At 37.0% G+C, this 26,479-nt stretch overlaps 1 protein-coding gene across 3 annotated transcripts in view; it reads right to left on the reverse strand.

Annotated features, from left to right (window-relative positions):
• Positions 1-562: 562 nt before the first annotated feature.
• ATG5 (autophagy related 5) overlaps positions 563-26,479 on the reverse strand; it is a 161,629-nt gene continuing 135,712 nt past the window's right edge. For all 3 annotated transcript variants that reach the window (XM_066248280.1, XM_066248282.1, XM_066248281.1), the window contains exons 7-8: positions 20,529-20,646; positions 563-1,334 (exon numbers count right to left, since the gene is read on the reverse strand). In XM_066248280.1, coding sequence (XP_066104377.1) covers positions 1,198-1,334; positions 20,529-20,646 — 255 coding nt within the window. In that variant the 3' untranslated portion in view covers positions 563-1,197. The remainder of the gene's footprint in view (positions 1,335-20,528; positions 20,647-26,479) is intronic.

A 26,479-nucleotide genomic window follows, 5' to 3' on the forward strand; every position in this document is an offset into this window, starting at 1 on the left:
CAGCTTCGGAAAAATGAAAAAAAAAAAAAAAAAAAAAAAGCAAAGATAAATGGTAACATTACTGTTAGTTTAGTGTGTAAAGAACACAGATTTAAAAACCAGCAGCTAGAAATTCTACGACAGCTCCTGAGACCAGTTCTCTTAAGCCCTACATCAGTGGTCCCCAAGCCCCGGGACGCGGACCGGTACCAGTCCGTGGGCCATTTGGTACCCGTCGGCAGAGAAAGAATAAATAACTTACATTATTTCCACTTTATTTATATTTAAGTCTGAACTAAGTTTTATTTTTAAAAAATGACCAGATTCCCTCTGTTACATACGTCTAGGACTCACTCTTGACGCTTGTCTCGGTCACGTGATACATTTATCCGTCCCACCTTAAAGGCTGGTCTGTGAAAATATTTTCTGATATTAAACCAGTCCATGGCCCAAAAACGGTTGGGGACCACTGCCCTACATTAACTCCATGCCGACGAAGACCAGTCCGAATGGTTACATGTAAGGGTAAACACAGTGATCTACTGTCCGAGTCAGAAAGTAATGGAAAAGTGACAAAACTATATGTTATTAATGACAAAACATATTTCGAAGCTTTATTTAAAAATCTCTCACTGTTCATGATCAGTTACAAGATTGTTTGCATACCAATAGACAGACTGTAAACATAGGAAATTTCATTAAGGAAAGATGGGTTTACTGTAATTTGATCTTTTACAAAAAATTGCTGCAAGTTATTGATAACAGAATTTCTCTTTTACTTTCTTAAGTCTAATTCTCTTGAAAATTAAACCAATGTTTCCACTCCCTCAAGCTAAAGTTCAACTATGGTCGCTTAGGAAATACCCCTGTTTATTTGTTAATCAGAAATACAAATTGAGTGGCACACATTTCCATTTTCTTCTTAGGCCAAAGGTTTCGGCTTCATTATATTTTACAAGAAAACAGAAGACCTGCAGTGGTCCTGTAAAGTCTTTCATGTCGCAGCTGAGGTTTAATGACGGCACTGGAGAAAAGCAGTGGTGATGCAAAGTAAGACCAGCCCGAGTGCCCTTATCAGCCCTGGAATCGTTTTCCTGTTTGGCTTGCAGCAGGGTTTCTGGTCAGGCTGCCTCCACCAGACCTGACTGAAGCAGAAGGGTGACATGCTCTGGTAAATCCTGTTTAAGGGTGATTCCGTTCAAGCAAATAGTTGATCCTTCAATCTGTTGGATGTGGGATGATACTAATATGAAGAAAATTATCCGGGTAGCTCAGATGTTCACTCAGCCATTGCAGAGGTGTTTCCAACATTGGCTCAATTCCATGAATCATCACTTGATTCTTTTTTTCCCCATCTATTCCAAGAAAGAAATCCAATAACAATCAATATGACTCAAAAGAATTGAAGAAAAAATAATCTGCCTTTTGAGAGTCCTTAGTGATTAGATGCATTTTACAGCTTCAACAGGTTAAACCTGGTCTGTCTCCTAAGCAGGAAATGTGGACATGGAGAAAGTTCAAATGTGGCAATATGTATCACCCAAAACAGAAACCTGAGGGTTACAATGAATTCTGATAAAAATTCTGTTGCTATATGTGAAAGTATTCATTCTTTCTTAATTACTGTGCTTACCTAAGACTGACGTTAATGAAACTATAGTGAAGAAAACAACCCACTGTATCAACTGACCAAAATTTATTTTAGTTATACATTAAAAACTATACTATATGGCAATTAAAAAGGATGGGTATATGAAGTAGGTCAATATATATTTAAAATAAATAAAATAAATATGTGAGAAATCATCAATAAGATCTGTGTTTAGGAAGATGTTTAATAAAATAAATGGGAGCTATAGATTAATTTTCAGTAAAGGTGTTCAGAAAGTTTATATATCAAAGTTTTAGAGACATTATTAGAATAAGAATTAAAACTTTTAATGAGAAGGAACTGAGAGTCTGACTCAGGGATCTCTGTTTCAGTCAGGAAACATGATTGATATTTTGTTAACACCCATTTACTAATTAAAAGGGTGCTGCAATTCACACTTTTCTTTTATATTCAAATTTTATTACAAATTAAATTTAAGGTTAGTTTTATGTCTTTTATGATTTTGATATGATGTGCTCACAATCTTTAAAGTAAACAGAAACACCCAGAAAAACAAAGAAAGCAAAATCATACTCCTCTTTTGGGAAGAAGAAAAAAAAAAAAGAGCCTTCAAGAAAGTTTGTATCACTGCTTTAGCACAGTCCTTGTGTGTCTCTCAGTTTCTTCAAAACACAATGTCTAAACCTTTCAGCTTTCTGGAAATAGAAAACAAGAAAATGAAATTCATGGAACCACATGAGGGAAATATCCTACTTTCCCCTTTTTGCACTGTTCAAAATGACTTTTGCATTTCTAGTACTCTAACGTCCAGGCAAAATGGGCTGATGATGTATGGTGATAATGGCTTGGCTGGCACCTGAAACAAGAGACCCTTTTAAAGAAATATTTAAACTTCCTGTTAGAGGCAGCACAGTCCTGGGAGGTGACAGTCAACAGATCGACAATAAGGGAGAGCACAAAAACACTACAGAGAATTGCCAAAAAAAAAAAAAAAGCCAAAAATAAAATGTTAACAAAAATACTACCAAACCCTAATAGAGCCAAACAAACCTCCGAATCACTGTGTCATAGTTGAAAACAAATTTTTTGGGGAAAAAATCACCTCATAATACTAACCATTGTTTTGTTTGCCAAACTTTGTTGTATTGATATCAATACATGCTTTTTACACAGTTGTGATCACAGTGGTAATACAATGATTGGCTTTTGTAATGAGTATCATCTATAAATAAAAGATTAAGCTATATACAGAATACTATAGAAAGCAGAGTATTAGTACTTTGAGAAGATTTTAAAATGTTGGCAATCAAACAGATAAGCCCTCCACTATCTGGAATGATGTATTCTTTGTAAATTCTAGATTGCCAAATTTTACTGTATTAAATCTTTCTTAGAATATTTGAAAACATTTCCGGTGTAGTTCTCTTTATATTCTCATTACATATTTCTTTGAAATATTTTAATATTCTCAGAACCTTCCTCCTACTTAGCACTGAGTCAAAAAATGAAAGAGCAGTGGCATAAGAGTAAAAGTTCCTTATCTGTAAAGTTTTTCCTTAAGCCAGGGTCGTTTTTGGATATTCTGAAACCAAGGAGAAGAAACACTTGAGTATGCAATATAGCGTGCCTAAAGTATCTTAATGTGGGAGCCGATATTAAATTGCACATTCATGCATCGTGGGTTTCAAAGGCAAATGACCAACCCTATTACACAAAAGGAAATAGACTTGAAGTTGTACAACAGAAGTTGGAGAACATAAGCACGATTCAAACACTCTGTATAACAAACCCAATAAATCACATGTCACAACCTGCACAGGCAGCACAGATTCTCTGCTTTAAATTGGGGCCACTTTTAACTGCAACACTGAAGTGTCATGTCACTTACTAAATTTAGACAACAAAGGAATGGATCCAGGACTGTCATACCCTTCAATCCAATAGTTTGAAATTTTAAATGCATTATTTTGTCACAGCCTGCATTTGCTAAGTATTTTACCTGTGTGAATATTTTTACCAGAGGGATGTGTAAATTTATCTTTTACCAGAGGAATTCTTACAATGGCACAGCAATTCCCTTGCTAATGGTAACTACAGTTTCTCTTTTATTCATCGCAGCATCTCCAGTGCCTAGCAAAGTACCCAACACTTAGTAATGTTAGTCAATGTTTCAGGGTTTAATAACTCTGTGAATGGTTAAATACATTGCCAAAATTAATTTTTTGAGAATAGCTTTTGATGGCTAGCACAACTATTAAAACAACAAAAGGTTAAAATTAAGAGAAAATTGTTATTAAAAACAGAGATAGAGATAGAGATAGAGAGAGAGAGAGAGAGAGAGAGAGAGAGAGATACATAGACTGATCCCATAACCTTGGTTTCTCAGGATGATGCGTCACCCAGCTGAGCTACTCAGCCAACATAAACTCAAATTGTTTCAGATAAGCCAAGAAGTATATCTGCTATCACCCAAATTCATGCTACCATAAAGAACAACAAAGCATGACTGTACTGTTGGGCAGGGGAAAAGGTCTCCTTACCTCTTTAGTTCTTCTGGCTGGTTGAATAATACAAACAACATACAGCATATTAACAGGAGAAAATAAAAAAAATTTAATACGTGCACACAGATAATTCACATAAGCATGAAAACTCCAAAGATGGAGTATCTATGGGCAACACTGGGTATCTATGACAGTTTAGGACAAAGGAGAAAACGGGAAATGGGGTATTAGATTTCAGGAGTGTGAATAGACGTTTCTAGGTAGTTGAGGAAGCACATGGAAGGAAATTCTTGGGAGGCAACTAAGAGACAGTGGGAGGGGGTTAGTGGGGGGAGATATGTAGCCTAACTTGCTTGGTCTTCCTAACTAATGCTAGGGTGTAAATGCTTAAAGTGATTAAGTCTAAGCTCCCTTCCCAAAGCATGAATCTAAGAGAAAGGGGGAGTAATAATCTCTTCCTGAGTTTGTTGGGCTCTATCTGATTTCAATCTAAAATAATCTGCATGCCAGGGTGGCATATTTCGGGGATGCTCACCACTGACTCCCACAATACATTCTGGTAATATCAGAAAGAACAAAACGGAGCCGTGAAAAATGAGCAGATGCTTTTTTTCCCCCCCTAGCAGTAGAAAGGAAACAGTTGATGATATTTGTTTTTGGTAAATATGTCTTTGTGTTTCAAAAGGCGAATCTAGAATTTAATACTTGGGAATAAGAAATGTCACTACAAAGTAAATGACTCAGGAAAAAAATGTTACTACACACTTCACCCACTCAAATTTTTATTTGAAGTTAGTTTGATGCTTTAAAGTAGCCAAACACCAAGACAGTAATTAGTAATTAAGTGAATGAGCTCTACATGAAAGTTTCTTATATAGGCACTTTTGGGCTGTAACTTTGATTTGATATAATTTCAAACTAATAGAAAAGTTGCCAAAACAAAAGAAGAAATTCCCCTTTACCCAGATTCATCAATTGTTTACATTTTGCCCAATTTGTTTTATCATTCTGTGTATATATAATTATTTTCTGAATCACTTGAGAGTAAATTAGAAATATTGAGCTCTTTACCCCTGAATATTTTAGTGTGTACTTTCTGCTATTAAAATTAAAAAAATTAACACTGATATTGAAAGGGACCAGTTATGCTACCCTAAAACTGCCTTTCAATAATTTTAAGCTGGTTTTTAAGAAACAAGACTCAGAATGTTTGACCTTCCCCTTTCCAGCCCAAGAGATGCAGATTCTGATGGAAAGAGCTGTTCCAGGAAGGAGTTTAGCACGTTCACCTTAGCCTATTTTAAGTATGACACATACGGAGACTCCAGGTAGAGATCCCACCCCACCCTGTGGTTCTTTTATTTTCTAAGTTGCCTAGCAGAAATGTATTTGGCATTCTTTTGCTACCTGTAAATTGCCCATTTTCATCTTTAAAGTCTAAGACCATCTTTTGTCCAAAATGATGTATATACCCAATTTTGCCTCACTGTTTTTGGAATTTTCATGCTTATGTGAATTCCTTGTACACATGTATTAAATTTTGACTTTCTACTGTTAATCTGCTGAATGTCATTTAAACTATTAGCTCAGCTAAAAGAACTTAGAAGGTGAGAGGAAAAGCATTTTTTATAGTCCCCACAATAAAATATTATGTAATAACTTCAAAATTTTTATCAACAATCCCAATTATTTTTACTCCAGTCTAGGATCTAGTCCAGGAATCACACTTTGTGTTTAATTATCATTTCTCCCCGATCTGGACATGCTGAGTACATGTCATTATTTTGTAGACTGAATGCCCATATAGCAATTTTTCATTCTCTTTTCTTTCTTTTTTTTTTTTAGTGAGAGAAAGACAGACAGGCAGAGAGATTGATAGGGAGAGATGAGAGCATCAACTCGTAGTATGGCATTTTAGTTGTTCATTAATTGCTTTTCCATATGTGCCTTGACCAGGGGCTCGGTGGAGCCAGTGACTCCTTGCTCAAACCAGTGACCTCTGGGCTCAAGCCAGCAACTATGGGGTCATTTCTATGTTCCAACATTCAAATCCACAGTCCTGTGCTCAAGTCCGATGAGGCTGCACCCAATTCAGTGACCTCAGGCTTTCAAACCTGGGTTCTCAGCATTCCAGGTTGACGCTCTATCCACTGTGCCACCACCTGGTCAGGTTTTTCTTTTCTCCTGCTCCCCCTCCTTTATTTAGTGAGAGGCAGGAAGGGAAAGAAATGAGTGTCAACTCATAATTGCTTCACTTTAGTTGTTCATTGAGCGCTTCTCATATGTGCCTTGATGGGGTGGGGCCCAAGCCAGCGACCTTGGCATCAAGTTGATGATCCAGAGGTCAAGCCAGTGACCCCAAATTTAAGGTGGCGAGTATGCCTTCAAGCTGGTGACCTTGGGGTTTCAAGCTGGGGACCTCAGTGTCCCAAGTCGATGCTCTATCCACTGTACCACCACCAGTTAGGTTCACATAGAAAACTTAAAAATTATTTTAATTCACCTTCTAAATATAAAAATAGTGATTCATAAAGCCTTTGGGTTTGTGAATTAAGGAAAAAGAAACAAATTTTAGACATATTTTCTGTAGGTTGAATTGGAATTCAATTCATTTAGAGTCCATATATCAATAAACAGACTATCACAATTAAATTTTCTCATATGTATCTCACTTATAAGTTCAAGTATTAAAATAAGATAAAATATAAATGTATTATAATTCTGTATTATCACCAATAGCATAATAAAAATAAATTCAATTCTGAATCACTCACTTTAGTGACTATTTTTAGACAATTTAAGGGACTCTGTAAGAAAATACATTCAGAAAGATATGGCTGTATGATTAGAATGGCAAACTACACATAAAAGCAAAAGGAGCCCTGGCTGGTGGCACAGTGAACAGTGTCCACCTGCAGCTCCGAGACTGCATGCTCGGTCTCGGAGTCACCAACTCGATCATGAAGGCGCCGGTTCAAGCCCTCGTCACGGCTCAGTCCCCGGTGAGGGCACATATGAGAAGCAACCTGTGCGTGTACAACTAAGTATAACAACAGGTTGATGCTTCTCTCTCCACCCCCGCCACAAAAAAGATAAAAAAATAAAATTCAGATTAGCCACACAACTCATTAACAAAAATTATGAACTTAAAACAACGGTAATTTATTATGTACATATAAAAAATGAGACCTACATATGTACATAATATAAGGAACATTATCTTAAATATAAAATATACAACAATATGAGACATAAATGAGAAAGGATCAGCTATGTATGCACTGAGAGTTAGCAAGGTGACTGAAGGATCGACAAACTGGAAGGCAGGCAACCTGAACTCCAATTCTGGTAATGAAGGGCTCTGGGCAAGCCTCACATCTCCTTTAGGGTGTTTCTTTATATGTATATTAATGAAGGTGTCTATCTAGATCCATGATTTGCAAATCTGACAGGTGATCAGAATAATTTGGAAAATTAAAAACACACATAAGCTGGGCCTTTCTCCATACCTTCTGAATCAATCTCTGGGCTAGTAGTCTGTTTTTAAATGGTCCCTTGAATAAATTCTATGATAATATAAATGTAAATTTTTTCTTCAAATAAATTCTTATGCAGATATCCAACATATAACACAGGTGAAGGTGGGGCAGCTTGGGTTGCTGTGGATTGAGCCTGTCTCTCAAGTCCTGCTGCTTACTGACTTACAACCTCAGACAGTTTCTGACAGAACTCTATGGGTCAGTTTGTAAACCACTGGTCTAGAACAGAGGTCACTAACATGCCTTCCAGGTCTAGTTTAGGAGTCTTTTATGCCTACACAGCAACATATTTCCTTTAGAATTGAATTCATAATTCACTTGTTTTGAATTAATAGACAAGTCACTTAACCTTCTGAGTCTGTTTCCTCCTTTTATAGTGTGGTTAGATTAGAATTCTAATCTTCAGGGTTTCATGGAAGATTAAACAGGATAGCCAAGTAAAGAACTCAGCATAGGGTTTGGACATAGTAGGTATTCAAAAAAGTGAGTGAGTCTCTTCCTCATTCCTCCCTCCTGCTCACTCCCAAAAACTTAAGTGTCAAATATATTACTAATAGTGAAGAGAGAAGATCAGTTTTTAAAAGATTATGTTTTAGTAACAAAAAGTAAACATTGTAATTTTCTTCCTGAACACAAAATTATGAGAATACTTGTTTTACTGCTAGCATGCAAAGGGCTAGGAGAATGGTTTCATGTTAATATGATATAGACTCTGCATATTATTATGCAGTGTGGCACATGAATTTTATGAATGTGTTAAAATAAAAAAAATGACAATGCCCTGGCCAGGTAGTTCAGTTTAGTAAGAGAGCACTGTCCCGATACACCAAGGCTGTGGGGTTGATCCCTGGTCAGGGCACATACAGGAATCAATCACGGAGTGCATACGTAAGTGGAACAACAAATAGATGTTTCTCTCTCTCTCAAATCAATTTTAAAAATTAGGAAATAAAAAGAATGACAATAAAAATTCAAAGTCTCAATCATTGTGCAAAACAATAAAATAAATGACATTTTCAGAAGCTCCTGAGTGCTGTGAACCCCTGGGTAGGCCAGCAGTGCTCTCCCGTGTGTGTTCAGTTGAGCCGTGATGACAAATGAAATAAGCCCTACTGTGCTATGAATATGGTGCTTAATAGGCCTCAGGTAAGGTTTTTATTTTTTTTTTAAGATGACAACATTCTGGGCTGGGGGTGGGGGGTGGTGTGCAACTTCCAAAATTTGTTATACATTTAAAATACGCCCCATTCGAGAACTCGCAGTAAGGAATCTGTCCTGCGGAGCTTTCTGTGAGCCTCAGCTCACAGCCCTCCCCAACCCAATCTGCATTTTAAGCGTCACTTTTTAGTCAGTTTTCAACTTGACATATGACCTAAATGTCTTTAAAACCAGGTCACTTGAGATTCTAGAGAGATGCATAAGTTTCATTCTTACTATTAATAAGTACACTAAATATGTAAAATCTCTGAGTTTCAAGGAAGCTAAAGAAATGGTTGGTATAGCTGCATGGGAAAATGCTTTTAATCAGAAGTTTTCAGTTTAAATAAATAACTTTCTTTTTTAGTTCACTCTTGTGAATATGTAATAATAGAAATCTAAGGCTAAACATTTTAACTATTGTTTTTAGCTTTGTGGCTTCATATTTACATTTTATAATTTAGCAGAAAATGACTTGATTTGCTCTTTTGGAATGTGTGATGCTGAAGGTAAAACCTCTAAATAATCCTTAATATCTCAGAAAAAGTTTTAAACAAATAAAGAGACGAGCCTTTTGGTCCCTACTGTTTTGAACAATTTTGTTCTAACAAATTCTTTAACCTCTGATATGTTCATTAGTAAAACGCCAACTAATTGAATCCATTGACATGAAAAACCACAGGCTGAAATCTGAAGTGCATACATCATGTTGAAGGATTTTGACTCAGCCTCGGCAGTAATAGTCAGTGAGGTCAGGTCAAAGAGGGTTAAACCAAGCCAGGATATAGCCAAAGGAATACATCAAACGCTGATTTTAAAAGGGCAATTAATCTTAGACAGAAATGCTTCCTGGGGAATGAGATCTCAATCTTAAGAGCACACTACATGATGTAGCAGTAAAAATGAACATATACAAGCTTACAGAGCTTTTATCCTATGATCACAAACAGAAGGAGAGTGCTGTTTATCAGAGAAATACAAACCCATTTAAAAATACTTACATTAACTTCTTCCGGATCTATACTCACTTAGCAGTACAGGTCTTAATGAACATATAATATCACAGTTAATATATATCACATATCTCTTTTGATGCATAAATTTTATCTTTTAAAATTATTTCTGCCCATAATAATCCCAGAGCCCTAACTCTTTACATTTTTATATAAGATTTTCAAAACATAGCCATGTTAATTCTTTCATTGACTTTTGCTTATAATCTTTATATTCCTTAATGAGGACATAAACCAAAATTTAAACTAAAAAACAATCCTATATTATTAAAAATAAAACACTGCTTTAAATTCAGTGATTTGTAAGAGCATTCAAATAAACTACAAGTCTCCTGACAGTAACATAAAAATGCAGTGAAAGTTAGAAATTAAAACTTGTTCATTTACTACCCTGCGCCCCCAACATAACTTTGAAAATACAGGTTCAAATGTTTTGATCTGCTTTCATAAAATGAGCCAGTAATTCTAGTTGGGTATAACAAAACCCATTAATATTTGTCAAGTGTGAATAACAGACTAGTTCAGAATTGTTTCATCTAAAATATAGACAATAATTACAAAGAGATGACAAACTTTTAACTGCCTGCATGCATTATTATTTTATTAAGAGAATTTTGTTATCTAATGCTAAAGATAAAAGTATTAATTGTCCAGTGCTTGTTCTTACTTTTAAAAAGTGATGTTAATTCATTTAACTTCTTGAGATTTAGATAAACAAAAATAATTAGGGGAAATCAGAAGCATCTTCTGACAAGTCCAGTACTCTCATCTTCATTAATGGAGAATTAACAAAAATAATCAGTTTATTATTTCTTTGATTTTAGAACATATGTCAATAGATAACTCCACCAGATTCTAGATCACCAATATCAGTCCGTGTTATTCATGTGCCAGGACAAAGCACGCAGACGAAGGGAAAATAAAGTATAATTATCAAGTTAAAACTGATAATTGCTTTTGTCCAAACTCGAGTATAGAAGATTTTTGCTCCTGAGGGCTACATTTGAAGAACTTTTTGAATTCCCACTGTGAATAAGACTATGTAATTTTCTTAAACCTAAAATATGCATCCAACAAGGAAGAAAAACCAACAAAAAGCAGAGAGTGGTAGGATGACACCAGAAGAGCCAGACTCCCATCAGAACTCAGTGATCCAGGCCCTCCTGTTGGGCTCACATTAACTCAGCAAAATCACAAAAGGGCCTTCTTCCAGGGACCTTCTTGTGGACAGCTGCACACTTCAAATAAATGTGCATTCTAATGCTTAGTCTTCAATAAAAAAACTTCACTAGCAGCAATATTTTTGGACCTCTAGCCTTAAATTTTTTACTTTTACTATATTTTAACAAGTAAATGATAATAGAGCTGGTCACAGTAACTATGGAGATACTTTAGCTTATATCTTGCTGGTGTTTCTAATCATGCCCAGAAGTTAATTTCTAAAAATAAGTATCAGTGGCATGGACATCTTGCCATAATCTAAGATATAAAGCAGTCACAGTATCAGTTTATATTCAGAGTTCACCATACATTTACACCTCTGTACATAGGTTGAACAACAAGAAGTACCATATTTTTTGCTCCATAAGATGCACTTTTTCCCCCAAAAAAGTGGAGGGGAAAATGGCCGTGTGTCTTTTTTTTTTTTTTTTCCCCAGAGACAGAGAGTCAGAGAGAGGGATAGATAGGGATAGACAGACAGGAACAGAGAGAGATGAGAAGCATCAATCATGCTGCAACACCTTAGTTCCTCGTTGCAACACCTTAGTTGTTCATTGATTGCTTTCTCATATGTGCCTTGACCATGGGCCCTCAGCAGACCGAGTAACCCCTTGCTCGAGCCAGCGACCTTGGGTCCAAGCTGGTGAGCCTTGCTCAAACCAGATGAGCCCGTGCTCAAGCTGGCGACCTCAGAGTCTCAAACCTGGGTCCTCCGCATCCCAGTCCGACGCTCTATCCACTGCCCCACTGCCTGGCCAGGCACCCATACGTCTTATGGAGCGAAAAATACGGTATTTTATTAAATATTTTAACACATCATTTGGTTTAGAATATTTTTTTCTTATTTTCCTCCTTAAAACCCTAGGTGTGTCTTATGGTCAGGTGGCGTCTTATGGAGCATAAATACGGTATTTGTCTCTGCAGAGTGAGTTTATCAAAAAATACAGCAAAAAAACCCAACAAAAAACAAAAAACCACATTGGCCTGCCCTGATCTGTGGTGGAGCAGTGGACAGAGCACCGACCTGGAATGCTGAGGTCACCAGTTTGAAACCCTGGGCTTGCCTGGTCAAGGCACATACGACAAGCTACCAATGATCAGCTAGAGCGAAGCAACTTTCTGTCCCCCCACCTCTGTAAAATCAATAAATAAAAATCTTAACAAAAACACATTTATTTGTGAAAAAATACCAAAACCACAAGGAAAAAATTGTCAAACCTTGGAATAACATGATTATAAAATCTTAAACTTTTTGTTCATTTAAACCCTACAACCATCCCCCATCCTATGAGACAGATACTAGGAAACCTCCTTAGTTTATAGAATAAGAAACCTGGATCCATTAAAGGGAAAAAACAAAAAAAACTCTACTGAAATGATCTTCCAAACCAAAAAGTGTGAAGGTATAAAGGGATAACTAGGATAAAAACAAATTTGAAACAAGTGAAAAAAAAAAGCATAACTGAAATTGGGCATTTGTAGGTTTCCTGTTCTGGGGATACAAGCTTGCAAATTGAAATGCCACCTCTTTGGGGGAAGGTACCATCATGCTAAGAAAAGTGACCATTGCTGGTTCAAACTTCAATAAGAAGGATCTTCATTGGATGAATAATGTGAAATTTAGTTATTTCTTTGCTCTAATTGCTTTATGTCTGAAAAAATTATTACAATACCAGTTAATTTACTTTATAAACAATCTAATCATATAAAGTAAAGAAAGAAAAAGGGAATAAATCATCTTTTCTTTTTATGAAAATTATTCTGTGGTTTCTTATAAAGTATATGTAAAAATAAAACAATATAAATTACAAGTTAGAATGCCTAATGGGGTATTATGATTCCCTTAGCCTAAAATTGTTAAAATTATCTTCCAAAGTACTAATTGAGAAAAAAAATAGATCAAAGTTACTTAGTTCCTCAGTACTGTTCCCACATTTCTGACCTCACTGAAAATTTTCTGCATATTTATAGGAGATAAATAGGGACATTTTAGACCAACTATTACCCCTTAACAATCAGGCTGTGGGTAGATGATGAAAGGTTCTACCTATATGGTAGTCATGCGGTATATGAGCTGGTCCCTCCTTTTCACCTAATTTCTGCTTACCTTTTAAGACTTAGCTCATTCTTGCCTGACCAGGCAGTGGCGCTGTGGATAGTGTTGGACTGGGACATGGAGGACCCAGGTTTGAAACCCCAGGGTCACCAGCTTGAGCACAGGGTTTCTGGCTTGAGCGTGAGATCATAGACATGACTCCATGGTCGCTGGCTTGAAGCCCAAGGTCACTAGCTTGAGTAAGGGGTCACTCACTCTGCTGTAGCTCCCTGGTCAAGGCACATATGAGACAGCAATCAATGAACAACTAAGGTGCTGCAACAAAGAATTGATGCTTCTCATCTCTCTCCCTTCCTGCCTATCTGTCCCTATCTCTGACTCTGTCAAAACAAAACAAAACAAAAAGACTTAGCTCATTCTTCACTACCGACTACAGAATGAATAAAACAGCCCTTTTAGGTATACACATCTGTATATCTTTCCGTCCACTCCAACTGGACCAGATTGCTAAATGTAGAAACTATGTCTTAACACATCTTAATATCCCAAGTGCCAGAATACAGTATAATGCAAAGAAACTTAATGATGAATAATGAAATCTACAACATCAGTTTGACACCAAAAATTAAAATGGTGGTTGAGAAGGGTCTCAAAGTAAATAAGTTCCCAGGAAGCAGGACAGAAATGGAAATGAAAAAAGGCAAGTGGCTACAGGACTTTACTTGTTGGAAGAGATGCCAGGAATCTTTAATCATTTGCCATGGAGTGTGAGCCCTTCCTTGTACATACTCTACATCTGCAAAATATCAACATGCATTCAGGGCTAAAGCAGCCTAACTGTTAGAGAGTACTGATCAACTAGAACTTGGAAATAAAATTTTAAAAACAAATAAATAGACATTTTTAGTCTCATAAGCCTAAGCTCTAGGTTTTTATACACTACATTAGAAAACTGGAAAATGAAATATAATTGGGCAAAGCTTATAGGTGTTTTGTATTCTTCCAAGTGAAAGAATAAAAGCTATGGGTTTTAACTTTTTTTTAATGTTGTTTTTAATGAGCAAAGAAAATAATATTTCACTTCAGGTCTGGTACATAAGCTTAGCTCTCTGAGTCATATTAACTAAAGCTGACACCACAGAAAAAATTTACCTGAGCTCACCTTTGGTTACTTCCTGTTACCTCTAACTTGGCTAACTCCTCTTGCCAGTTATAAAACAACAAAAAGAAACGCACAAAGCTTCACTAGTTACTCCACAAGAACAATGACCTAAAGCATGTCTTCATAATTAAGTACATTCTACCTTCATGTGATGAAATAAAGGCAAAATTCCTTCATGCATGAATCACTTCTTATAAGGAGTCATAGACAATGGTGCCATGTAACTTTTATGAAGTACTTTCTCTCTTTATCATGTGATGAAAGCCAGTTCTTATCCAAACCCAACCAATCTTAAAGTCTTTCTCTTTCAACCTAAGTTGGGTTGCAGATGCTTTAAAATGCTTCATGTTTGATAATGTCACAAGTGTACTGAACCAGACAGTAAACAGTTCTTTACTGAAATAGTGACCTCTTCTGGATATTCCCACAGATCCTGAAATGACAATACTTTCCAATATGAAGTGACAAAAGGAAGAGGCAAAAGTTTTTCCAAAGATAAGATACTGGTGTTAAAAATGTGGCCTCTTCCTGGTATGAAAGGTACAATCAAAAGTACTTCACCAGTATAGGTGCTATTTATATCATTTCAATGATGCATGTGTATGGCATGTGTGTGAGTTTAAGTCTGTGTGTGTATATGTCCCACCATCAATAAAAGAATGGACAATTTGGATGGGAAGAAGATTCACACAAAGATATCCACCCATAGCATCTGTAATCACCTAAGAGGCCAGTTCTGTAGATTCAAGTTGTGAGTGGCTACCTCATCAACCCTTTGAAAAAAATACATGGGAGCCTGACTAGTGGTGGTACAGTGAACAGAGTGTCATCCTGGAACGCTGTGGTTCCAGGTTCGAAACCCCAAGGTCACAGGCTTGAGCGCAGGATCATCACTATAATCCCAAGGTCACTGGCTTGGGCAAGGGGTCCCTGGCTAGGCTTGAGCCTGCCAGTCAAAACTCGTGTGAGAAGCAATCATTAAACAACTAAAGTGAAGCAACTAGGAGTTAATGCTTTTCACACTGTCTCCTCCCTTTCTCTTTCTCTAAAAAAAAACCGCCCACAAAAACCAAAAACCAAAACCAAAAACAAGCCCCCCCCAGGAAATCAAATGGTATATTCTTCAGGAATAGATGTAGATGTACATGTAGGGCATGCTAAAAATTTATTAATCCTTAAAGGAATATAAAGCCTCATAAATTTGTGTGCCATTCTTGTGTAGGGCCGTGTCAGCCTACATGTACTGTGATCTGGGTGAGGAATGGAAATGAGCACAAAGGTGTATTCTAATGGCCTAAAGCATGTGGCTGCTTTTCATTTAAATTCCTGAATGAATTGCCACAGCCACCATTTTAATAAATTCAACAAGAGTGGTCAGAATCATATACAGTATAGGAATTATAAAATAACAAAATTAATATAAAAGTTCAGGTTCCTAAGATCGTACCAGGAAATACCATAAAGGAGAACAGCACATAAGTGAGATTAGAGCTACTAAACACAAAACACAGAATAAAGAGGAAAAGCGGTCCTTGCCGGGTGGTTCAGTGCAGTGTCGTTCAGGCATGCCGAGGTCGCGGGTTCAATCCCCGGTCATGGCACACAGAAGTAACCAATGAGTGCACAACAAAATAGAATAACTAGGTAGAACAATGACTTGATGTTTCTCTCTTATCTCTCCCTCCCCCTTCCCCTTCTCTCTCTCAGGTCAATGGGGGAAAAAAACGGGAAAAGGCAAACATTTCAGAATGTTATTTTAAACTAACAAAAAAGTTAAAATAGGCCCTGGCTGGTTGGCTAAGTGGTAGCGTGTCAGCCCGGCTTGTAGAAATCCCGGGTTCGATTCCCAGTCAGGGCACACAGAGGAAGTGCCCATCTGCTTCTCCACCCCTCCCCCTCTCCTTCCTCTTTGTCTCTCTCCTCCCCTCCCACAGCCAAGGCTCTGTTGGAGGAAAGTTGGCCTGGGTGCTGAGGAGGCTCCATGGCCTCCGCCTCAGGTGCTAGAATGGCTCTGACAATGGAGCAATGCCCCAGATGGGCAGAGCATTGCCCCCTGGTGGGTGTGCCAGGTGAATCTTGGTCAGGTGCATGCAGGAATCTGACTGCCTCCCCACTTTTGATTTCAGAAAAATACAAATAATTTTTAAAACGTTAAAATATTGAAAAAGTGAAAATGAAAATAAATGGCAACAGCAAAATGGATCAGGAGATGGAGACTTGAGTTCTAAACCTAGTTCTGCAATTAAGCAGCTAAGAAACATTTAGTAAAATCATCTAAAAGAAAACAAATGTATAACACTAAGTTTCTTAAAAATGTCAAACACAAAATTAACACCCAACCAATTTCTTCCTGCTCTTCTCTAGTAAGTTTTCTTGCATTGTTCTGGGTATGTATTTGTTGACAAGTGTGCTGCTACTGTCTGGGGGACAGATCATTACAGTAGAACAGTTTTCTTCCAAGGTTTTGAGTTTCATTGTGATGTTCTCACTCAACAGTCAAAGATCTTATACAGAAGTACACTGTTCACAAAAATTAGGGGACCAGGGAACATGCAGATACTCTAGTATTTTCACCAATGATCAAATGCTTCTTTATCATTTCATATTCATTTTGAAATATACCCTAATATTTGTTAGTAGTATATTTCTTAAATAACCTAATGTCTTGAAAGATTGTCAAAAAACCTCTAAGAAAAAAAATAAGGTAGCCATTTAAATATTAAGCTATAGCTTAAACTTCAGTTATTCTTAATTGATAGTTATTTTTTCAATGTTCTTTAAAATATTACAAAGTACTCACAAAAATAGAAAAAAAATACAGTGCAGAGAAATAAATGATTGAAAGTCATTGCTTACAGGGGGCAATATAAGGCTTTATAGGTCCCATCTCTGTTAACAATAAAAATGATTAATCTCTTAATTATACTTTAAATGGAAAAACTAGTCTATATTCTCAAATCTTCAAGACAGTAGCAAAATAGACATTACACAAGGTTTTTTTATTTTTTAAATAAACCCTTCCAGTATGGAGAAAATAAGCCAGAACAGTTGAGTATTTCTAAATCATGTAAGTTACTGAGAGTATCCCAAAGTTTCTGTAACTTGACTTCAAAAATAAGAAGTCTGCTTTATTGTCTCTGTACCAATATATAGGAACATGGCGATAATGGTTGTCTCTGCAGAGGGGAAGTGGTTAGGGTCTGGTAATAAAAATTGGGGAAAAAAACTTCTAAATCTTTCTAAATATATTTTCCTTATTTATTTACTTATTTATTGATAGAGGAGAGAGAGGGATAGATAGATAGATATGAGGGAGAAGTGAGAAGCATCAATTTGTAATAGTTGCTTCCCATATGTGCCTTGACCAGGCAAGTCTAGGGTTTCGAACTGGTGACCTCAGCGCTCCAGGTCAATGCTTTATCCAGTGTGCCACCATAGGTCAGGCAATATACATCTTACTTTTAGAACTATATAAATGTACTATGTATTAGAAAACAAATTTTAGATTGGCTTGAGGTTGCACAGTGGATGGAGCACTGACCTGAAACGCTGAGGTTACCAGTTTGAGACCCTGGGCTTGTCTGGTCAAGGCACATACGATAAGCAACCAATGAACAGCTAGAGTGAAGCAACTACTTCTCATCCTCCATCTCAATCTTTGTAAAATCAATAAATAAAACCTTAAAAAAATTTAAAAATTATTAACTATATAAATACAATACATAAAAACCCTGATAAATAGTACCTTATCAAATTTAAGCATTTTATTCATTTAAAAAAAAATTCATTCTAGTGAGGGGAGAGAGAAAGAGAGAGAAGGAGGGGAGGGGCAGGAAGCATCAACTCCCATATGTGCCTTGACCAGGCAAGCCCAGGGTTTTGAACTGGCGACTTCAGCATTCCAGGTCAATGCTTTATCCACTGCGCCACCACAGGTAAGGCTAAGTACTTTATTCTTTAAAATAAAATAAAATAAATAAAAAAACAAGACCTGCTATAGGAGAAAATATTTGCAAATAATATCTGATAAAGGACTTATATCCAGAATATTTAATTTAAATAGCTTTCAAAACTCAGTAATAAGACAAATAATCTATAAAAAATAAGAAAAGTATTTGAATAGACATTTCATTTTAATAACAAGCACAAGAAACCACATTCAACATCAACATCATAAGTCGTTAGGGAAATAAAACCACCATAATATAATACTACAATAACCACCAGGATGGCTATAAGACAAAAAGTGTGTATCGGTGAGAATGTGAAGTAACTGGAACCCCCATATACTGCTGGTAAAACTGTAAAATGGTACAGTCACTTTAGAAAAGTTCAGCAGTTTCTTAAGAACTTTAACACAAACTTAGCATACTACCCAGCCTTTCCACTCCTAGGAATCTCTTTATCCAAGAAAAATAAAAACATATGTCCACACAATGATCTGTTAGTGAATGTTCATAGCAGCATTATTCATAAAAGTGGAAAGGTGGAAACAATCCAAATGCTCATCAACTGGTGAAAGAAAAAATAAAATGATCATATACCCAATGAACTACTACTCAGCAATGTAAAGGAACAAACTACTAAATCATCCCACAAATTGGATGAAGCCAAAAACATCATGTTAAGTAAACGAAAAAGTTGCCACTTTGTACGGTTCCGTATGTGAACTATCCAAAATAGGCAAATTACAGAGACAAAAAGCAGATCTGTTGTCTACAAGCGGCAGTGGGAACAGAGATTAGCTGTGAACAAGGACAATGGAACTATGAGGTGATAGGAATATTCTAAAACTAGATTGTAGTGATTACTGAACAAGTCAATAAATTTACTAAAAATAAAAATCACTATATTTCCAAAAAATTATTTAATTGAAACTCTTAACAAAAACTAAAATTATACAGCAACAAAAATAGATTAAGATTCAAAGATCGTATTATAATCAACTTAGCCATGACTTAATGATCACAAATAATGTTTAGGTAATGAGAGAACTCAGTAGTAGAATACGGATGACAAATGACAGTAAGACCTTATAAACATATATTTATAAACTCTAAAACCAATAAAACCTGTTAAATTTCAGTAATTCTGCCTGACCGGTGGTGGCACAGTGGATCAAGCGTAGACCTGGAACGCTGAGGTCGCCGGTTCAAAACCCTGGGCTTGGCCCTAGCCAGTTGGCTCAGTGGTAGAGCGTTGGCCTGGCGTGCAGAAGTCCCGGGTTCGATTCCTGGGCAGGGCACACAGGAGAAGCGCCCATCTGCTTCTTCCCCCCTCCCCCCCTCCTTCCTCTCTGTCTCTCTCTTCCCCTCCTGCAGCCAAGGCTCCATTGGAGCAAAGATGGCCCGGGCGCTGGGGATGGCTCCTTGGCCTCTGCCCCAGGCGCTAGAGTGGCTAGAGTCACCACAGAGTGACGCCCCGGAGGGGCAGAGCATCGTCCCCTGATGGGCGTGCCGGGTGGATCCCAGTCGGGCGCATGCGGGAGTCTGTCTGACTGTCTCTCCCCGTTTCCAGCTTCAGAGAAATACAAAAAAAACCAACCAAACAAAAAAAAACCCCTGGGCTTGCCTGGTCAAGGCACATATGGGAATTGATGCTTCCTGCTCCTCCCTCCCTTCTCTTTCTCTCTCTCTCTCTCTCTCTCTCTCTCCTCTAAAATGAATAAATAAATAAAAATAATTTTAAAAAAAATTCAGTAATTCTGAGTAGTGGCCAATAATTTTTTGTTTTAAATCAATCTCTTCTAGTTATCAATTTGCTGGTATTTCAGATGCTTCCCCCTTCCGCCACCACATTGAGCCTTTGTACAACTGAGAGTCGCTAGATAAAGGAGTGTAAGGAAAAGCAAGCATATCTGATTAAGAAAAACAAAGGTAAGAAATTTTACTATACAATCTCTTATTTCTTTAGAATAAAGAAACATAATGAAGATTAAAAATAGTATTTATCAGAACTGCATTCACAAATAAGAGACACAGAACACCAAAGATGTGATAAGAGGTTAATGTAATAACAGTATATTTTATTCCACCCGAGAGTCAATTCCTTATTTTGTGTCAATAATTTATGAAATAATAAATTCAATAGTAAGGGCTTCTGTTTCAAAAGCTTTCTTCCTACAAGATAATGAAAATATCTTCCTGAAGTAACTTGTAAAATTTATGTATAAATGCGGAATGCTTACATTGCCTTGGTAACAAAGAGAAATGAGAGCAAAGTTTCACTGTTGCTAATTATATTACCTTCAGGAGTGACTGCAGCGGGACAAACTTCTCTGAGGAGGTCTCCTAATGTATGCAACTGCCCGTCTGTAGCCACAGGACGAAAAAGCTTCTGAATGAAAGGTCGTTCAGTTGTTGTCTTTTTGAAAAATGAAGAAAGAATTCAAACAATTAAGTCTTTGTTGCTACTAATTACAAATTAATAGAACAGAAACTTAAAGTTGGCATGAGATGCCTTTGGATATAGTAAATCAGAAGTATACATCACGAATGTGGTATTATTGCCCAAAATGCTTAACATAAAGTCAAATAAATCTAGTAATGAGGAAACAATCAGACAAATTCAAAATGTGCAATACTCTGGCCTGGACTCTTCAAAAAAGTTTTCAAAGGTATTAGAAAATAACGCAAGAACAACAGAAAAACATTAAAAGAGGTTGACAAGATATAACAATTAAATACAAAAAAAATAAAAAAAAGACATTTTTGGAATAATTTGGGAAATGAGGAACATTATATAATTTTATTGAGTTATTGTCAGATTTTTAAGGAATTATAATGGTATTAGAGACAACATCATTAATGTTCAAAAATACACATTCAAGCCTGACCAGGCAGTGGCATAGTGGATAGAGCGTTGTCCTGGGACGCAGAGGACCAAGGTTTGAAACCCCGAGGTTGCCGGCTTAAGCACAGACTCATCTGGCATGAGCATGGGATCACAGACATGACCCTATGGTTGCTGGCTTGAGCAAGAGATCCCTGGCTCAGCTGGAGCCTGCCCCCCATTAAAGCACATATGAGAAAGTACCAATGAACAACTAAGGAACAGGAACAAAGAATTGATGCTTCTCATCTCTCTCCCTTCCTGTCTCTTGCTAAGAAAAAAGAAAATAAGTTAACATTAAAGTATTTAGGGATGAGGTGCCATGATGCCTGAAACTTATTTTTAAGTGGGGAGGGGAGGGGAGAAGAGAGAGCAAATGTAGGAAAAAGTTAATTACTGGTGACTCTAGGTGAAGGGTATATATGGTTTTAGTTTAACTTCTCCGAATAGTTAAAAAATTTCAAAATAGTAGATATAGCATTTCTATTGATAATTGTTATTAGTACTATGTCATAATGAATTGCTAATGATTCCAGTGTTTCACCCACTTTAAAATTAAGTTTTGTTTTCCTACACTGCCTCTACAGGAGCATGTCGATGACGGAAGCCTCGCCATGGCAAAGCATGCAAAAACTCTGGAGACAGCCATTCTATGAACAGAAGTCTTGTTTATGAGCTCTACGATCTTGCGCACAGTTTCTTTGGAAATTTGGGACATTCCCTATTTCTTAAGTTTATTGTGGAAATAATTGAAGAACCGTGCCAAGCAGAGAGCAAGTACCGTATTTTTTGCTCCATAAGACGCACGTTCACCCCCTACCCAAAAGTGGAGGGGAAAATGCCTGTGCGTCTTATGGAGCAAAAAAGACGGTATTTTATTAAATATTTTAACACACCATTTGGTTCAGATTTTTTTTTTTTAATTTTCCTCCTTAAAATCCTAGGTGTGTCTTATGGTCAGGTGCGTCTTATGGAGCAAAAAATATGGTAGGTAAGTAAATAAATGGTAAAGAGATAAAATATCTTGCTCCCCTTAACTGTTATTTTAGTTTAAGGTGGTAGTTTTTATTTTAAACTTCCTGGAGTGAAAAATTATAAAAACCTGCAAGTACTAAGAAATACCTTATATTTTATAAGAAAATGATATCAACTATCTAGCTATTAAAGATAACCCTGTTTTGTTTTATCGAAGAGGATGTATGCCTCGGACTCCTGTGACAGAGCTGTCAGACTCGGTGGAAAGCAGCCTGGAGTGGGTGCGGCCAGGACCGGGACGAGCTGGGCTGGAAGGCAGCAGCGCCCCCTGCTCTGCACTGTGCGCCCAATGGCTGCCTCGCGTCAACGTGATACCTCCAACAACACTTCTCAGTGTGTGTGACAAGTATGAGAAATACTTAGAAAATGAAAACCTTGATAATTATTAATGCATTGAATATAATGCAATTCACTGCAATAAATGAACTCTCTTTGAAAAATATGACTGATGTCCTTCAATTCAGGAAGCTGCTGCACTTTTCACACAAGGTGAAATTGAGAATATGCACAATCAAGGATTAACTATGTGAAGATAATAAAGGTTAGGGGACTTCAAGGGGAAAGAAACAAATAGGGGACTGAAGTAATAGTTTAAAATAGCCACCCCCACTTAGGGTTTTCTATCTTCCAAGCAGTGAAGAGGCTTTAAGACTTTTTAGTGAAGGAAGAGACGTGATGAAAGAGGCTTTTTCTGAAGACTGATGGGAAGCAGCACTGTGGACACGACTTGGTGAAGAGGTAACATCAGGACGACCGGCGAGAGGCTGTATGAAGAGTGCAAGCCCGAGTGATGACACCTGGGACTGGAAAAGGAGGGGCAGGACTGTACCCCCGTTGTATCATCCACAGTCTGATCTGCAAATACTAAGGTTTTCAGCAAAGTCAAAGAAATCTTCAAGATCCACTTGTCACCTACTTAGTGACAAAATTTTGAGATGGCTGGCTTTCCTATAATAAAGTAATATACAGTAACTATAAAATTATAATATATAATAAAAAACTATGACAAATAGGAAAGGCCAACTAGTCTAAGCTACATTATTAAAATCCAAAAATTCTCCTCTCTCCCCATTCCTACAAAAACGACGTGTAGTCTCTCTGTTCTTTTTTTACTCTCTCCAAACTCAGAGAGGTTATAATAAAGGAGTAGCTATCTTTATAATGGTGGTATTTGCTTGTAGGGAGCAGGAAGCCCCAGTGCTTTTGATGTATTCTATTCTAAGTAAAGTCTGCAGAATGGTAACCAAGAAAACTCTTATGAAAGTAAAGTGCTGTTTCTCATATAACAAAAATCTTATTTTTAAAGATGAACACCCAAATACCTCAGTCAAAAAAATCTAATAAACATTTTATTTAATACTCATTAGTGTGCCTTAAAGAACTTACATTCTTATTCTCAAAATTTTATGATGCTAGAAAAGAGCAATTAAGTGTCTGAGTAAATCACACCAAATATTAAAAAACACTCAATTTTGGGAGTTACATTTAAAACAAAAGCCCTCCACATACAGATCATACATTCAAATACAGAATTTCTGAAAGGCAATGGGAATTGCCGGGAAAATTCATGCAAATTTCTTAAACCTAAGTTGGGGTTAGCAGAGAGGACTAAATTATGCTAGGAAGTATTTATGGAGGTTTTTTTGTTTTGTTTTGTTTTTACAGAGAGAGGGATAGACAGGAACAGACAGGAACAGAAAGAAATGAGAAGCATCAATCATCAGTTTTTCTTTGCGACATCTTAGTTGTTCATTGATTGCTTTCTCATATGTGCCTTGACCGTGGGCCTTCAGCAGACCAAGTAACCCCTTGCTTGAGCCAGCGACCTTGGGTCCAGGCTGGTGAGCTTTGCTCAAACTAGATGAGCCTGTGCTCAAGCTGGCAACCTTGGGGTCTCGAACCTGGGTCCTTTGCATTGCAGTCCGATGCTCTATCCACTGTGCCACCACCTGGTCAGGCTGCTAGGGAGTATTTTAAATACTCCTGAAGTATTTAAAAGCTGCTATTTTCCTTTTGAATATAACAAGAATTTTGAAACTACAAAAAGAACATGAATTTTTCAAAATTTGATTTAGTATACATAAAAGCAGGCAATGCTAACAATATCCATGGTAATGTGAATCCCAACTGACAGACAAGAAAGCCGCTATAACAGGAATATAGCCAATAGTACTTAATCTAGCCCTTTATTTGTAAATATGCAAACGATTTCAGTGATTTCCAAGAAACAGTTTTACTCTCTCATGAGAAATAACATAATGTGGCAAAGTCATCTTTGAAGCTGTCCTTGTTACTTAAAAAAATTTATATATGTTAATTATTTCTTAAATATACCAATAAAATATAAAATTGGGGTGCTACTAGCTGGATGTTCCCGATCTCTCCTTTAGTCATGCATCCTCACCAACGAAATAATAATTTTTTCCTATATGGAAAAGTTATATTGTTGATACTGGAAATAGACTGAACAGAATCACAACCAAATTTGTAAAACCTTTAAATCAGTAACATCCAATAACCTCACACATATTTTTTTAAACTGACAGTTTAAGAGTGACATAAATTTTTATACATGATATGTATTACAAGTACACATCAATGCAGGTTAATCATAATATTATCAATTTTATATCTAAGAAAAAAAGTAAAGGGAAAATACAGTAAATAGGTTACCCAAATAGATTAACATTAAAGTTGATAAAACAAGAAATGCTAATTTATTTTAGCACACACTGTACGGGGCACTTTAAATAAGAGTAACAGGCACAACCACATCACTAAGATTAAGTTTTATTCTGATGAGTTACATAAAATACATACTGCAACAAAAAATACAAGGTAGTTATTAAAGAGCATACAGGCTTTGCAGTCAAAAGAACTGGTTTGAAGTCCAGGTTCTGTCATTTATTATAGGACCACAGGCACAATTACCTAATTTTTCTGAACCTCAGTTTCCTGAACTGTAAAACAGAAGTAATTATATACATATATACACACATATATGCGTAAGTATAAATGGAGAGAATATCTACATTGCAGACTTTTTGAGGTAAGATGTATGCACAGCAAAATAAGGCTACACATCACCTTAACACATATCCTAAAACACTGATCACTATCCAAATGATCAACAGTTTTAACACTGTAATAGGTATTTTAACTTAATATAATCCCAATTTAGCACTCATTTTATTTCCTTTAAGTTTCAATCTATTTTCTCTAAGTTCACTTGTCTATGAGATTCAGCTTATGTTTCTTTCTTTTTTTTCTTTACAGTGACAGAGAGAGAGTCAGAGAGAAGGATAGATGAGGACAGACAGACAGGAACGAAGAGAGATGAGAAGCATCAATTATTAGTTTTTCGTTGCGACACAGTTGTTCATTGATTGCTTTCTCATATGTGCCTTGACCGTGGGGCTGCACCAGACCGAGTATCCCCTTGCTCGAGCCAGCGACCTTGGGTCCAAGCTGGTGAGCCTTGCTCAAACTAGATGAGCCTGCGCTCAAGCTGGCGACCTCGGGGGTCTTGAACCTGGGTCCTCCACATCCCAGTTTGACGCTCCATCCACTGTGCCACCACCCGGTCAGGCGAGCTTATGTTTCTAATGCATTTTCATATGGCAAGAGAAAAGAAGGCATTCATTTTAGGACTAAATTTAAAACTAGCCTAGAAATTAACAGCATAAACAAGATCCATAAAAGGAAATACTGATAAACTCAATTTCATCAAAATGAAAACAAAAAACAAACAAAAAAACCACAAGCAAACAAAAGAACTTCTGCTCTGCAACAGATCATGTGAAGAAGATGAAAAGGAAAACCAGACTGGGAGAGAATATCTGAAAATCACACATCCATATAAAGAACTCTAAAAATGCAACAGTTTAAAAAAAGGCAAAGAATTACAAAATGGGCAAAAGAGGGTGAACTTCTGGACAAGATGGTGGGTGGCATAGGTAAACATGGTACTACCATCCTCCCACAACCACATGAAAATTATAACTAAACTATGGAAAAACCATCACTCAGAACCACCCGAAGTCTGGCTCAATGGAAGTCCTACAACTAGGGAACTAAAGAAGCAGCCACATCAAGACTGGTAGGAGAGGTGGAGACAAGGAACAAGCTGGTCCAACACCCATGTGCAATGGGAATTTTTTTATTGGAAGTAATATCTTGGATGTGGAGGTTTCCCCAAGAGGAATGAGGGGTTCTAGCCCCACACCAGGCCCCAGTCCAGGGTTTCAGTGTCAGGAAGAGAAGTCCCCATAACTCTGGCTGTAAAAACCAGCGGGGATTGTAGCTGAGTGAGACACAGGGCTGCTGGAGT

This window comes from Saccopteryx bilineata, chromosome 12, assembly GCF_036850765.1.
Source record: "Saccopteryx bilineata isolate mSacBil1 chromosome 12, mSacBil1_pri_phased_curated, whole genome shotgun sequence".
Classification (NCBI taxonomy): Eukaryota; Metazoa; Chordata; class Mammalia; order Chiroptera; family Emballonuridae; genus Saccopteryx; species Saccopteryx bilineata.